The sequence below is a fragment of the Orycteropus afer genome, unplaced genomic scaffold, assembly GCF_000298275.1.
Source record: "Orycteropus afer afer isolate SDZICR_OR568_19922 unplaced genomic scaffold, OryAfe1.0 scaffold00056, whole genome shotgun sequence".
NCBI classification, from domain to species: domain Eukaryota; kingdom Metazoa; phylum Chordata; class Mammalia; order Tubulidentata; family Orycteropodidae; genus Orycteropus; species Orycteropus afer.
Genome location: NW_006921643.1, coordinates 3058224 through 3074862, shown reverse-complemented (window position 1 = coordinate 3074862; position 16639 = coordinate 3058224). Strand labels below are relative to the sequence as shown.

General features: G+C 39.5%; 1 protein-coding gene across 1 annotated transcript in view; it reads left to right on the top strand.

Moving 5' to 3' along the window:
• CDC25C (cell division cycle 25C) overlaps window positions 1-15964 on the top strand; it is a 44591-nt gene extending 28627 nt beyond the window's left edge. Inside the window, exons 8-14 of the mRNA XM_042780707.1 lie at window positions 6246-6356; window positions 8156-8257; window positions 10644-10706; window positions 14354-14452; window positions 14976-15109; window positions 15512-15623; window positions 15815-15964. Coding sequence (XP_042636641.1) covers window positions 6246-6356; window positions 8156-8257; window positions 10644-10706; window positions 14354-14452; window positions 14976-15109; window positions 15512-15623; window positions 15815-15964 — 771 coding nt within the window. The remainder of the gene's footprint in view (window positions 1-6245; window positions 6357-8155; window positions 8258-10643; window positions 10707-14353; window positions 14453-14975; window positions 15110-15511; window positions 15624-15814) is intronic.
• Window positions 15965-16639: the final 675 nt, after the last annotated feature.

Here is a 16639-nt window from a genome sequence, read left to right as displayed (position 1 = left end):
CCCATGATTGTTCTCTCAAGGGCGTGTGTCCACTTGAGGTAAATGTTCAACTCACATACCTGTACTTTGCTTGGCTGGAAACCACAGGTGTGGTCTCAATTCCAGACCTGAAGGGTAGCTAGGGGCCATAGTCTCAGTGGTTCCACCAGGCTCTATTGGACCAGCAAACCTGGTCCCAACCATCCCCCCACCCCTTTTTTTTTTTCCCTCCAAATGATTTTGAGTTTTGTTCCACATTGTTCTCCCTCTCTATCCAGAATCTCCTACATCCCTTCCAAGTGGATGACAGTGACGTCCGATTTCTTGACTGCTGTTTCCATGGGTGTTGATTGTGGAACGAAGTAATATGAAATCTTGAACGACTTCAATCTTTTCTCCATTTATTGTGATGCTGCTTATTGGTCCAGTTGTGAGAATTTTCATTTTCTGTATGTTGAGGTGTAATCTATACTACAGAGTGTAGTCTTTAATCTTCCTCAGTAAGTGCTTCAAGTCATCTTCATTTTCAGCAAGCAAAGTTGTGTTATCTGCATATCTCAGGTTGTTAATGAGCCTTCCTCCAATCCTGATGCCACCTGCATTCTTCTTCGTAAAGTCTAGGTTCTTGTATTATTTGCTCAGCATACAGATTGAATAAGTATGGTGAAAGAATACAATACTGCTGCACTCCCTTCCTGATTTTAAGCCATGCAGTATCTCCTTGTTCTTTTTGAACGACAGCATCCTGGTCTGTGTACAGGCGCCTCATGAGCACAATTAAGTGTTCTGGAATTCCCATTCTTCTCAATATTGTCCATAATTTGTTACGAACCATACAACTGAATGCTTTTGCATAGTCAATAAAACATAAGTAAACATCTTTCTAGTATTTTTGGCTTTCAACTAAGATCCGTCTGACATCAGCAGTGATATCCCTCATTCCATGTCCTTTTCTGTGTTTCTGGAAATTCCCTGTCAATATACTGCTGCAACCAGTTTTGAATTATCTTTAGCAAGATTTTTCTTGCATGTGGTATTAATAATATCATTCAATAATTTCCACATCCTGTTGCTTGGTGTGGTGCCTAAGACATTTGACTGCTAACCAGAAGGTTAGCAGTTCAAACTCATCAGCCACTCCTCAGAAGGAAGATTGGGCAATCTACTTCTATAGTGATAACACCTTGGAAACCCATGGAAAGGTCGCTATGAGTCGGACCCAACTCAACGTTAGTGAGTTTGGCTTGAGTTTTGGTTGGATCACCTTTCTTTGGAATAGGTACAAATATGGATCTCTTCCACTCATTTGGGCAGGTAGCTGTCTTCCAAATTTCTTGTCATAGCTGAGTGAGTCCTCTAGCGTGGTATCCGTTTGTTCAAACATCTCAGTGGGTATTCTGTCAATTCCTGGACCCTTATTCTTTGCCAATTCCTTCAGTGTAGCTTTGGCTTCTTCCTTCAATACCATTGGTTCTTGATCATATGCCCCCTCCTGAAATAGATGAACATCGACCAATTTTTTTGGTGTTTCCTACATCATTCAGTATTTTGCACATGTTGTTTTGTTGTTATGTGCTGTCGAGTGAATATTGCAACTCAAAGCTTGAATTTTTTTCTTCAGTTCTTTCAACTTGAGAAAATGCCAAGCATGTTCTTCCTTTTTGGTTTTCTAACTCCAGATCTCTGCATGTTTCATTATAATAATTGACTTTGTCTTCTTGAGTGGCTCAGAAATCTTCTGTTCAGCTCTATTATTTTGTTATTTCTTTCATTTGCTTTAGCTACTCTCCGTTAAAGAGCAAGTTTCAGAGTCTCTTCTGACATCCATTTTGGTCTTTAATTCCTTTCTTGTCTTTTTAATGACCTTTGGCTTCATTCATGGATGATATTCTTGATGTCATCGCATTAATTCATCTGGTTTTCAGTCATTGGTGTTGAATGTGTCAAATCTATTCTTCAGATGGTCTCTGAATTCAGGTAAAATACATTCAAGGTTATATTTAGCTCTTGTGGACTTGTTTTAATTGTCTTCAACTTCAACTTGAACTGTTGATGGTCTGTTCCCACAGTCAGTTCCTAGCCTTATTTTGGCTGAAGATACTGAGCTTCTCCATCGCCTCTTTCCACAGATATAGTCAATCTGACTCCTGTGTATTCCATTTGGTGAGGTCCACGCTGCCATTTATTTTGTTGAAAAAAAGTATTTGTGATGAATAAGTCGTTGGTCTTGCAAAATTCTATCATGTGATCTCTGGTGTCATTTCTATCACCAAGGCCATATTTTTCAACCACCAGTGATTCTTCTTTGTTTCCAGCTTTTGCATTCCAGTCACCAGTAATAATCAATACATCTTGATTGCATGTTTGGTCAACTTCAGACTGCAGAAGTTGGTAAAAATCTTCGATTTCCTCATCTTTTGCTTTGGTGGTTAGTGCATAAATTTGAATAATAGTAGTATTAACTTGTCTTCCTTATTGATGTATGAATATTATCCTATCGCTGACAACATTGTACTTCAGGATAGATCTTGAAACATTCTTTGTGATGATGAATGTCATGCCATTCCTCTTCTATTTGTTATTCCCATGATAGTAGATCATTTGGTTGTCTGATTCAAAATAGCCAAAACCAGTCCATTTCAGCTCACTAATGCCTAGGATATTGATCTTTGGTTCCATTTCATTTTTGACAACTTCCAATTTTCCTAGATTCATATTTCATACATTCCATGTTCCTATTATTAATGGTTGTTGGCAGCTGTTTCTTCCCATTTTGAGTCATTCCACATCAGCAGATGGAGATCCCGAAAGCTTTATTCCATCCACACCATTAAAGTTGACTCTCAACTCTACTTTGAGGAGGCAGCTCTTCCCCAGTCGTATTGTGAGTGTCTTCCGACCTGAGTGGCTTTTCTTCTAGCACTATATAAGACAATGTTTCAGGGCTATTCATAAAACTTTCCAATAATGTATCAGATAGTGTTTCACTACTATTCATAAGGTTTTCACTGGCCAGTTCTTTAAGAAGTGGGTAGCCCCTTCCTTCTTCTTAGTCTAGAAGTTCTGCTGAAACCTGTCTACCATGGGTGACCTTGCTGGTATTTGAAATACCGGTGGCATAGTGTCCAGCCTCACAGCAACACGCAAGCCACCATACTATGACAAACTTACAAAGCCACCATACTATGACAAACTTACAGACAAGTGATGAATATGAGGCGACTGAAAATACTGTGGCTTAATTCAGGTGCACCTTAGTTCTCAAAGTGATATCTTTGCTTTTTAACACTTTAAAGAGATCTTGTGCAGCAGACTTGCCCAAATGCAATACATTGTTTGATTTCATAACTGCTGCTTCTTGTTTCAGTTAGTTCTTAAATAATTACAAACTCTGGTTAAAATGAGCCTTTAACTTAGCAATTACAATGTATTCTAGATAGGCTCTTTGTGTTATAAAAAATAAAGACTGAACTGTTGTTGTGTGCCATTGAGTTGATTCAAAGTCATAGCAACTTCATGTGACAACAGAATTGGGCCATAGGGCTCTCTAGTTTGTAATCTTTAAGAGAACAGATTGCTAGGTCTTTTCTTCCGCAGAGTTACTGGTAGGTTTGAACCACCTACCTTTTAGTTAGCCCCCAAGTGCTTAACCATTGTGCTCCCTGGGCTCGTAAAGATTGCAGTAAGGCCACAAATTTGAAATTCTGATCTGGCTTTCTTTTCCTCCAAGGAAAAAGACTCACCAAGTTGAAGTTATCTGAAGGGAAGTGTGTGATGGAGACGGGGCAACTTATTCCTCAATACCTCACCATAGCCTCTCTCCTACCATACTTTTAAGGAACCCTGGTGGAGCAAAGGTAAAGTGGTCAGCTGTTAACCAAAAGGTTGATGATTGAAACTCACCCAATAGCCACATAAGAAAAAAACTTGGTGAATCTACTTTTGTAAGGATTACAGTCAGGAAAACCCTATGAGGCAGTTCTTCTCTGTCACATGGGGTTGTTGTGAGTTGGAATTGACTGGATGGTATCCAGCAACAACAGCACCATACCTTTGGTTCATCTATCCATCATTGGATCCATCTGTCTAGAATACATTGTAATTGCTAAGTTAAAGGCTCATTTTAACCAGAGTTTGTAATTATTTAAGAACTAACTGAAACAAGAAGCAGCAGTTATGAAATCAAACAATGTATTGCATTTGGGCAAGTCTGCTGCACAAGATCTCTTTAAAGTGTTAAAAAGCAAAGATATCACTTTGAGAACTAAGGTGCACCTGAATTAAGCCACAGTATTTTCAGTCGCCTCATAGCCTTGACTGTATCCCTTGGCTTCCTTTTATGCTTGGCTTCTGCTGCTGCCTAATTATTTCTCCATTTTCCAAGTTAGAGTCCCAAGAGAGGGAGCCTAATTGGTCCAGATTATTTTTCCTTATTCTGGGCCACTTAATAGATATGTGTTCAAGCAGTTATATGGTCCACTCATCAGTGACTCAAGGTCAGGTGGCCAGGGACTTAGGGGAATGACTAGCAAAGACCCACAGAAAGGGTGGGTATAGAATACTGGTATGCAAAATGTGTGTGTACCTTCAAGTGATACCCCAAGCAAGGCAGTTTTCCTTAGGTTTGGGATGTGGCAAGCTTAGACTTAGGGTGTGGTAGACATTGTAGTAGATGTAGTTATAAAATAAAATGTTGATACTCATTTTCTTCTCCCAGAAACTACTGACTATGAACCATCTTCCATTATGGCTCTTTTATTGTCTAGCCCACTCCTAAATAAATCCATGACTAGTTAGTGATGTGAATGTATGGAGAAGGATATTTTGCCTAAATATTTAGAACAGAGAGGGCCCCAGGGCATTTGACAACAGAGGATAAGACTCAGATTAGTAGGAAGTGGTTATCAGAAGTCATTTACTATATCCCCTGCTGCTGCATATCATACCAACGTAATACCTTTCAAATAGACAACAGTTTATCCTCTAGTACTTACTTTAGTCTAGTCTGTTCCAGAGCCAACAGTTCCCAAGGCTAGTTTTTCATTTTTTTCCAGATGGGCTGCATAGTATCAGTCCTTTCGTGGTCATCCTGATACTTGATTTACATGATGCTTAATTTTGCTATTTTTAGTCTATGTCAAAAATCCCCTTTGTAAGAAGGCTGAATGATATTTTTCTTTCCTTCACTCAAAGAAATTGGCACCAAAAAGTGACATGCTCTTACTGCTTAGTGTTTGTTCACTCTGACTGATTTATTTGGCTTGTTGTCTTCCATTTTTTGGGGTTCCTTAAATCCTGATTGTCATTTTTTCCTATTGAGAGACTGGGTTTAGATTTGTTTTTCATCACATGACTAGAGGAACTAAGCTTTTGTTAGCTTTCTTCTATAAGAACTGGCTCCTTGTGGGAGAACAATATGGAACAAAACTCAGAATCCTAAAAAAAGACCAGGTTTGCTGGTCTGATACAGCCTGGTAAGACCCCCAAGACTATGGCCCCTTCAGTCTGGAATTGAACTCACTCCTGTGGCTTCTAGCCAAACAATGTTGCTGTGATGTGCTGTCGAGTCTAACCCAACTCATAGCGACCCCTCCTTGGGTTTCAGAGGCTATATTACTACGGAAGTAGATTGCCAAACCTTCCTTCCAAGGAGTGGCTGGTGAGTTTGAACAGCCAGCCTTCTGGTTACCAGTCAAGTGCCTTAGGCACTACGCTACCAGAGCTCCCTAGCCAAACAATAGACAGGTATATAGGATGAACATTTATACCAGGTCGGTACACTCCTTAGAACAATCAACCTTAGGAGAGAAGGACACACAGAGAAAAGGTAACCACAGAAAGGAAGTGGGAAGAGAGCTGTTAACGTTGCAGGGAATTGCAGTCAATGTCATAAAACAAAATGTATATGAACTGCTCTATGGAAAATGAATTTGCTCTCTAAACTTTCACTGAAATCACAATTAAAAAAAGAGAAGTGGTTCATCTAAGGCAGTCATCCGGAGGTCTTAGTTTGGCTAGAGTTAAAACACCTTGGGGAGATGAAACAGTCTGAGGAGAAAGATGTCAGTGGGAGCTTTGCTTCTCAAACTTGAGTGTTCTTAGGAATCACCTAAGCATCATATTAAAATGAGGATTTTAATTCAGTAGGTCTGGGGTGGGGCTTAACATCTGGGATTCTGCATTTCTAACAAACCCCCAGGAGATGTGGATGGCGCTGCTCTGCAGACAAGCTTTCATAGGAAGAACTTTTTGATATTCCCATACAGTCATCTCTGAATAGAAGCTACCTGTATCGCTCCCCTTCGATGCCAGAGAATTTAAACAGGGCAAGACTAAACCAGTTGGTAGAATTCAAAGACAACCGAATACCAGATAAGGTAAAAAAAATAAAAAAAGGTATCGTTCCACCCATAATGTGCTTGGGAATATAAGAACTTTTTTAAGATAAGAGTTTGTTAATCTTCTATCTCATTGTCTTCTCTGTCTTTCCAGGATGGGGCTTGCTTTAGTACATCTTTTTATTCTTCATTATTTTATTTTTTCCTTTATATCTGTGTTCTTTCCATCTTTTGTTTTGCTTTTTCTATGTCTGCATCCTTATATAGAATATTTAATATTAAATAACTGTTGTTATTTAACTGCTTTTGAAAATTATGTCTTATTTTCTTTCCAACCCTTTTTTGTTTTTAAATTTTTATTGTCATTTGGGTAAAAGTTTACAGAGCAAATTCATTTCCATACAGCAGTTCGTACACATTTTGTCTCATGACATTGACTGCAATCCCTACAATGTAACAGCTCTCTTCCCACTTCCTCCCTGTAGCTACCTCTTCTTGTGTCCTTCCTTCCCATGCGCTCCCACCCCCTGAGCTGTCTCTCTGCAAACACTGCCCTTCTGTTCTCCCATGATTAATCACTGCAAGTAGTGTATTTACCTGATGTAAATGTTCAGCCCATATGCCTGTCTGTTATTTGGCTGTAAGTCACAGGCGTGAGTTCAATATCAGACCTGAAGGGCCTTGGGTCCATAGTTCCAGGGGTCTCACCAGGCTCTATCAGACCAGCAAACCTGGTCTTTTTTTTTATGATTCTGAGTTTTGTTCCACATTGTTCTCCCACTCTACCCAGGATCTCCTACACCAATCCCCCTCCAAGTGTTTGACAGTGGTAGTTCTTCTGGTCTCGTGGTCATACAGGCTGAGGATCACATGGTTTACCAATTTACCAGTCTCTTGGACTAATTGTTTCCATGTGTCTTTGGTTTTCTTCATTATTCTTTGTTCTGGATGAGGAGAGACCTGTCGATGCATCTAGAAGGCCACTTACAAGCTTTCAAGATCCCAGTTGCTACTCACCAAAGTAGGATGTGGAACAATATTTTTGTGTAGAATGTTATGGCAATTGAGCTTGATGTCCCCTGCAACCATGTCCTGAGCCCACAGGTCTAAGTGCTCGCTCCCTCCGGGTAGCTGGCTGTGGCCAAGAAGTCATCCAACTCTTTTTTTTAAGGCCTGAGAAGGATGCAAGGAATCTTTGGTAAAGATACTTATAGCAGATTTATGTGCAGTCTGAAACATCATCATTCAGCTGACTGGTTTAGTTGAAAGTGACTTCTGAAAATCTTAGCTTTCATCCCTTCCCTCGCCCTTAAAAAAATCTGAATATCTTTACTAACATATAATGTTTAGAAAAACAGAAAAAAAAATAAAAAAAATAACCAAATGTAAAATATCCATAATCCCACAGGCTAGGGATAATTACTATTAACACTTGATATATATCGTCTTCCAGACATTTTTCTATGTAAATATTTTTTTTCTTTTACTAAAGTGGCATTACAAAGAATATAGTTTTCTAACCCATTTAATGATACTATATACTTATTTTCATGTCAATAAAATTTGGTTACAACATTTTTTTTATTATTACTATGTATGTAATATAATTTCTTTAACCAACACCCTGTTATTGATTATTTAATTTAAATAATTTTCCTCTGTTTCTAAAATACTGGAATATCTATCCTAATAGGCAAATATACCTGTCTTTGTTTCCTCAGGAGAACAAATGGAATGATTAAATCAAAACATATTTTTAATGAACTTCCACTCCCCTAATCCTATGGTTTTTAAATCTTTTAACATGACAGTTAAGGGTGTGGTCTTGTCATCTTCAGGCCTTGGGTCTAAAGAAGACAATCTCTCTCTGTGATGTAAGTGTTAATCAAATACTGGAGGAAGATTCTGACCAGGGGCATCTGATTGGTGATTTCTCCAAGGTGAGTTTGGTTATACTCATCCTACATTCCATGGAGCCATTTGGGGTCTGAGTCTTTTTTTCTCTGCATGTTGAGGATACTGGGTATAATTATGTATCCTCACCAAGTAGACTTTGATAACCTGTGGTATTCTAATGGTAGTTCTAGGTGCTAAGCCTTTCCAGTGAGAAGGTATTCCTTATTCATTATAAAATAATCCAAACTGTGGGGAAAGTTTAAGGCTTTTTATCTTTTATTTTTATTGTTGTTATTGTTATGTGCCATTGAGCCTCGATTCCGACTCATGGAGAGCCTGCATATAAAGAACCAAACACTGCCCAGTCATATGCCATCCTCCAAATCATTGCTATGTTTGAGCCCATTGTTGCAGACACTTTGTCAGTCCATCTTGTAGAGGATCTTCCTCTTTTTTGCTGACCCTCTTCTTTACCAAGCATGATGTCCTTCACCAGAGACTGTTCCCTCCTGATAACATGTCCAAAGTACCCAACATCCTTACTTCTAAGAACCATTCTCAATGTACTTCTTCTTCAAGACAAGATTTGTTTGTTTTTCTGGCTGCTGTTGTTGTTGTTGTTATTTGCTGTCGAATTAGACCTGACTCATAGTGACAGCTCATTGAGGGTATCGTTACGGAAGTAGATTGCCCAATCTTCCTTCCAAGGAGTGGCTGGTGGGTTTAAACTGCCAGCCTTCTGGTTAGCAGTCAAGTGCTGTAGGAACTGCACCACCAGAGCTCCTTGTTCTTCTGGCACTCCATGGTATATTCAGTGTTCTTCATTAATACCGTAATTCAAAGGCATCAGTCTTTGGTCTTCCTTATTCATTGTCCAGCTTTCACATGCGTATGAGGCAATTGAAAATACCTTGGATTGGGTCAAGCACACCTTAGTCCTCAAAGTGGTATCTTTGCTTTTTAACACTTAAAGAGGTCTTTTGCAGTAAATTTGCCCAATGCAGTGCATCCTTTAATTCTTTTCTTTTTTTAAATTTTATTGTTGTTGAGACTGTAGACAGCAAAACATACACCGATTCAACAATTTCTAGGTGTATAATTCAGTGATATTGATTATATTCTTTGGTAGTGCAGCTATTCTCACCCTCCTTTTCTGAGTTGTTTCTCCCCCATTAACATATACTCACTGCCCCCTAATCTTTCAACTTGCTGTTGTCACTTTGATCCCATATAGATAGTTCTTAAAAGAGTTGAATGCTCAAGGCAAATCTAATTGTACTAGTTAAGCTAAATTATTGCTTGGTTTTAAAAAGTCTTCAGGGAATATTTTTGGTTTAAGATTTAAAGATTATCTCAGGGCAGTGTCTCAGGGGTTCATCCAGCCTCCATGGCTCCAGAAAATCTAGAGTCCCTGAGAATTTGAAATTCTTTTCTGCATTTCCCCCCATTTGATCATAGATTCTATGTAAGATTCTATATAAGAATCTATGATCAAAGTGTTCAGTAATGGTAGCTGGGCTGTCACTTAATTTCATGACTGCTGCTTCCATGGGCATTGATTGTGGATCCAAGTAAAATGAAATCCTTGACAACTTCAATATTTCATTTTTATTAGTATCTTTTTAACATTATATAAATAATTCTTGGTCATTACAGAAAAAGTAGAAAATTAATTTACCTCAAATGCTATCAACCAAAGTAATTACTGCTTTTGACATCATTATGTATATTCTTCCAAACTTTTTTCTATGATTTTTGCACACCTACATGCATGCGCACACACACACATTTTTGTTTTTCCACAAAAATGGTTTATAGTCTTTTGTGATCTTTTTTTTTTTTTTTCTCTCTCTCTCTCATTTAATATTGTATTAGGAACATCTTTTCATGTCAGTAAACACTTCTGTTTCATTATTTTATCAATCTTAATAGCTATATAATATTTCATTTTTTAGCTGCTGGTAACTTAATAAATCCCTTGTAGGATTTTAGTTTTATACTTTTTCCCTATGAACTATACTGAGATGTATATATTGTAGCTAGATCTTAAACTCTGTGCACATCCTTAATTAGTTCCTTAGGATTAATTCTTAGAAATGGAATTGCTGCATATGTACATTATACTGATCATTGATTTTTTAAGATCTCTGGAGTTTTAAGAAGGAGCTCTGGTAATACGGCATTTGGCTGCTAAGCAGAATGTCAGCAGTTCAAACCCACCAGCTGCTCCATGGGAAGAAGATGAGGCAATCTACTTCTGTAAAGATTTACAGCCTTGGAAACCCAGTGGGGGTCACTAGGAGCTGAAATCAACTCGATGGCAGTGGATTTGGGTTTTAAGAGTCTTTTAGAAAGAAGGATGATACATGAGTCTTTAATCTCAAACTTGAGTGTGGAAAACTTGTTATTTCAGCTGTTGGGTATTTCTAGGTATGTGCACTGCCAACTGTGTCGGGGAGACACCAAGATTTGAAGTACGTCAACCCAGAAACGGTAAGCAGATTTTTGGAGATCGTAGCTGGTTACATAAGCTGCCATCTGGTCTGTTCTGTCCCTTAAATCCCTGATTCCATTTATATTTCTTTCCCTGTGCTCACTCACATAGTCTTATTTTTAAAAGTAAGGTGTGTTAAAGGAGTCCCTTCTCATTGTTCTTTCTTTCTTTGCTTTTAATTAAACAAATGACACTTATAAGAGAAATAAAAGAGAGAAAAGGAAATGAAAAACACAAACAGGAAAAAAACTTATAAAAATCACTCAATTTAGGGCAACCACATACCCTGGTTTGCATTATTACAATCCCTTTCATGTCAGTTAGCACATGGTAATTATTAATAGTGTTCACTCTCTTTAATATCCTGATCTATGAGTCATCACCTATTTTGGATACCTCTAGTGCTACTACTCTAACAGAAAAATACCACAAACGAGTTTTAACGAACAGGAGTTTATTCTCTTACGGTTTTAAGGCCTACTAAAACTGGAGGCTTTCTTCACTTGGGCAGCTGCTGGCTGCTGAGGCTGACAAATCCAAGGTCAACAAGTAAAAAGGCACAGTCCCAGTATTACCAAACCATATGGCAGGCCGTTGATTCAAGTCTGTTAAGAATCCCAAGATTGGCAGACAACATGGCAGGCTGCTGAAGGACAACTTGGCCACGTGCAGGATTCAAGTATGCCAAAACCTACAGACCATTCCCAAAGCTTCTCCTTATGTGCTAGAAACAGACCACATACCTGAAGCAGCTACTCAGCTGCTTATGGCAGATTCCACTATGGAGCTGATTGCCAGTCTCATCATAGGGAATAACTAAAACCAGCTGCCCAGCCATTCAAAATCAGGGCCAGCCAAGCTGACATATAACATTAACTACCACATCACCCTACCCGTAATCTTGCCACCAGAGATGTTGTTGTTGTTAGGTGCCATTGAGTCGTCTCCAACTCATAGCGACCCTGTGCACAGCAGAATGAAACACCGCCCAGTCCCACCCCAGCTCCACAGTCCTTACTACACTGAGCCCATCGCTGCAGCCACTATGTCAGTCCATCCTGTTGAGAGCCTTCCCCTCTTTCTTTGACCCTCCACCTTACCAAGCATGACATCCTTCTCCAGGGAATGGTCCCCTTCTGATAACATGACCAAAGTAGGTGAGACGAAGTCTGGCTATTCTCTCTTCCAAGGAGCATTCCAGCTGCACTTCCTCCAGGACAGATTTGTTAGTTCTTTTAGCAGTCTGTGGTACTTTCCACTTTCTTCACCAGCACCACAACTCAAAAGCATCAATTCTTCTTTGGTCTTTCTTATTCATTGTCCACCAGAGATAACCACTAGTAATATTTTCTCTAAGATCTTTCAGATTTTATGCTACCAAATGTTTTATAAAAAAACGAGATAATGTTGAATATGTAATATTGCAGCCAGCTTAATGTAAGGCATGTAAAACCAAAAACAATTTGCCATCAAATTGATTTCAATTCATGGCAACCCCATGTTTGTCATAGTAGAATTGTGCTCCATAGGCGTTCCAGTGGTTGATTTTTTAGAAGTAGATCACTGGTCCTTTCTTTCAAGGCATCTCTGGGTTGACTCTAACCACCAGCCTTTCATTAACAGCCAAGCACAGTTAAGTTCTTGCCACCCAGGTGTGCTAAGGTGTTGTAAATATCTTTATATTAATTAAAGAAAGTCATTCTACATTATTATTTTTTGAAAGCCCTGGTGGCGTAGTGTCTATGGCATTTGACTGCTAACCAGAAGGCTAGAAGTTCAAACCCACCAGCTACTCCTCAGAAGGAAGACTGGGCAATCTACTTCCATAGAGATACCACCTTGGAAACCCAAGGAGGGGTCACTATGAGTTGGATTCAAGTCAACGGCAGTGAGTTTGTTTTTTTGTTTTTTTTGTTTTTAAATATAACCATCTATATATGATCTAGGAGCTCTGGTAGCATAGTGGCTAAAGCACTTGACTGCTAACCAGAAGGCTGGCGGTTCAAACCCACCAGCCACTCCTCGGAAGGAAGGTTGGGCAATCCTACTTCCGTAGTGATACTGCCTCGGAAACCCAAGGAGGGGTCGCTATGAGTCGGGGCCGACTCGACGGCACATAACAACAACAACAACATATATGATCTACATTATATACTTAACCAAATCCTATTTTTGAACATTTAAATTGTTTCTAATGTTTTGATTTCCTAAAATATTGCTGAGAGGAATATTATTGTACCCACATCTTTGTGCACTTATCTATTTACTTAACATGTAGAAAAGAAATTGGTGAGTCAATGTGTATTTTTGTATGTATTTCCAAATCTCCCTCTGTATTAGTTATCTGTTTCTGCTATAATAGCAATACCACAAGTGTATGACTTTGACAAGCAAAAATATATTTTCTCTTGAGTTGTGGTAAATTATAGTCAATATCAATGAGACAAAATGTATATGAGCTGCTGTAGGAAAGTGAATTTGCTCTGTAAACTTTCACCCAAATCACAATTTAAAAAAAGAAGAAGGAAAAAAAAAAACCTTTCTCACTATTTGTTGTTGTTGTTATGTGATGTCGAGTTGGACCCGACTCATAGCGACCCCTCCTTGGGTTTCCGAGGCAATATCACTACGGAAGTAGATTGCTCCATCTTCCTTTAGGAAGGTAGAAGTTCAAATTCAGAGCACAACTTTATAAGGGAAGGCTTTCTTTCTGTGTCCTTGCCTTTCCAGCTTCTATTCTCTGGCTGGTAATCTTTATGTGGTATGGCTCTCTGCTTCTCTTGCTTGTTTTATCTCTCAAAAGAGATTGAATTAAGAATCACAGTAGGACAAATATAGTATTAGTTCATTATTGTAAAAAGTCAAGTAAAGGTTTATATATGGAAGGACACTTTCTTTGTTGGTTATGGGGGGGAGAAGAGGGGAGGGAACACTGCGAAAAAAAAATGCATTGACCCATGGCCCTTTAGTTTTGTGTATTTCACTGTACATAAATTATATTTCAATAAAATGTATTTTTAAAAAAAGAGATTGACTTAAGACACACACTGTCCTAATTCTGTGTCATTGACGTAACAAAGAAAGCCCATTCCCAATTGGGATCATAACCATAGGCATAGAGGTTTGGATTTACAACAAATTTTTGGGAGACACAGTTCAACCCATAATATCCTCAAGGAAGGTTGAACCAGTTTTCACTCCTGGAAGTAGCTTAAGTTCCCTCCTCTGGGTATCAACCTGTTCCTTCCATATTCTTTTCTGAAAGAATTGCTTTCTTCCTTTACAATGGAGGGTGGGGAACTGTTTCCTACTTCTTACAAAATTGAAATCTCTAGCTGCTATCTCTGCCATTACCAAAGTCTTTGGATTTCTCTTGAGACTGATTCTGGCCACGCCTACTTTCAGATGGGTAGCCTAAATATGGTCGTCTTTGGTGTCTTGGCAATACCTGCTGCTTTGGTTCTCCAAAAAGGCCACTCCCTATTTCATTCTCTTATGTGTGATGAGACTGAATTTTATTTCAAATAGAGAGAGACTGAAGCTGGGTATACAGTGGAATCCTGGGTGACTAAAGGGAGTATGTAGACAAGGAACTGTGTGAATGGAGTGAGAGCAAGCAGGGTATTCAATCACAGTTTCTGTGCAGGTGGCTGCCTTACTTTGGGGGAAGTTCCAGAGTCTGATTGAGAAGTTTTATATCATTGATTGCCGCTATCCATATGAATACCTAGGAGGACACATCCAGGTGAGTTTACATTGTGGACATTAGCAGGGGAAGAGATGGAGATAGTTCTTTAATGAGAAGACTTTGGACAAAAAGTCCTGTGAACTCTAGAACTAGAACAGAGATGATATATTTAGGGCACATCAGGTCTGCCAGCCTTCATTCCTGTTTTAATTATGTACACCTTGAGCAACTTACTTTCCTATTCCCTCTTAGACCAGTCTCCCTGTTTCGTATAGAAGTGATACCAAGGGCCCTGCCTAGAAATAAAAACATTAATCAATGTGCTGAGAATCACTTTTTAAACAGTGACTATTCATGGGCAGTTCAGGTCTCTGAACATTTATTGAACACTTACTACTTGGCCAAGCTCTATGCAAGACTCTCCCAGTAGATACAAAGACAAAATTAGGTCCCTGACCTGAAGGCACTTAAAATCAGCATCTAGGGCCCAAATATCCTAGGATGGTAGCTCAGTCTTTCTAACTTTTGGCAATATCCATAAGCCTTTGAGGAGTCACTGATTAAAATTCTTGTTCTACAGGGAGCCTTAAACTTACATAGCCAGGAAGAACTGCGAAACTTCTTTCTGAAGAAGCCCATTGTCCCTTTGGACACACAGAAAAGACTAATCATTGTGTTCCACTGTGAATTCTCCTCAGAAAGGGGCCCTCGAATGTGAGTTGTTTACACAGGTTAGGCTGGGTGATAGAAGTGGATCTTGAGTTGGTGCTTACCACTAGGAAACCTTCCCAGGCCAGTTTGGAGAGAGATGGAATAAATGAGAGAACTCATGCTCTCTCTTGCAGTCTGGAGTATCTTAGGGAGGTTGAAGGAAGGAGTTTCTACATTTTAAAAGTTTGGAACAGTAAAGGCAGATGGATTGGGAATGAGGTCCTAATGAAGGAAGGAAGAATGGTGTTACTTGGACCTTTTTACAAAAAAAAAAAAAACAGTGAGATCGGGAGGTCCTTTTTGGGTTAGTAATAGATTATTCCTCCTCCTCTTCCCGAGTGAGTGGTCCAGGGTACCCTTGCTTTGATTCTTTCCAGTCCATCCATCTCCAGGTTTTCTCTGAAGGTGCCGTTCTCTGAGAGAAGAGGACAGGACTTTGAACCAGTATCCTGCATTGTACTACCCAGAACTGTACATCCTCAGAGGGGGCTACAGAGACTTCTTTCCAGAATATATGGTAAAGTGTGGGGCAAGGACGGTGCCCAGACTTGGGAGAACCAATTTTAACATACTGTTCTTAAGCCTGCCAAGCTCTCTGAGAAGAAACTGCTGCTCCTTCTTAGCCGTCTCTGGTAGCACCTTTATTATACTTAGAAGGCAGAGCTCAGGAATCTGGAGAATCTCTTACTCTGTCCCCTAATCTTTCAGGAGCTGTGTGAACCACAAAGCTACTGCCCTATGCATCACCAAGACCATAAGGCTGAGCTGCTGAGGTGTCGAAGCCAGAGCAAAGCATGGGAAGGGGAGAGGCAGCTACGGGAACAGATTGCTCTCCTGGTGAAAGACAAAAGACCATGATAAGGGGCCAGCCACTGGACATTAAGGACTTAACCAAAAGATACCGTCCACACGCTGAGCAGAATTGAAGCCATCTTCTCTGTGGCCAGATTCTTAAAGACATCTGCAAACCAACAGACAGCCAAGCTAATGAAATCCCAGATCTCCAGATTGATTGGGATTCAGTAGAGCTCCCGGCTGGTGAATGAGTCCTGGAACTGGCTCTACAAGGCTGTAACCTTGGATTGAATGAAGATTTATATTGCTCTGGGAGCTGTTGCATTCCTCTTCCCAGCTAAACTAAGCCAGCCAGTTCTTTCTATCCTTGAGCTGTTGGCTGTGTAAGAGAGTTGTCCATCTTCTCTGTGTATTTTCCTTCTTTGTTTCTGTCTCACTTTCCTTTTCTTAAATGAGAGGATAAATGCATCAGAATGAGAGATGTAATTGTGACCCAACCCTCACCTAGAAGATCTGTACAAGGAAAAGTATTCACCACAGTAGACTCCTTCAAATATAGATGTGTAAGCATCTTTACTCATTGTTGAGACCAAGGTGCTTTTCTCTAGCCCTTGTTTTTCAAAGTGTGGACCCTGGACTTGTTTGACATGCAGATTCCCAGGCCCCACCCCAAACTTACTAAATCAGAAATTCTGAAGTTAGGTCCCAGAAACCTGCATTTAACAGATAAGAAAACTC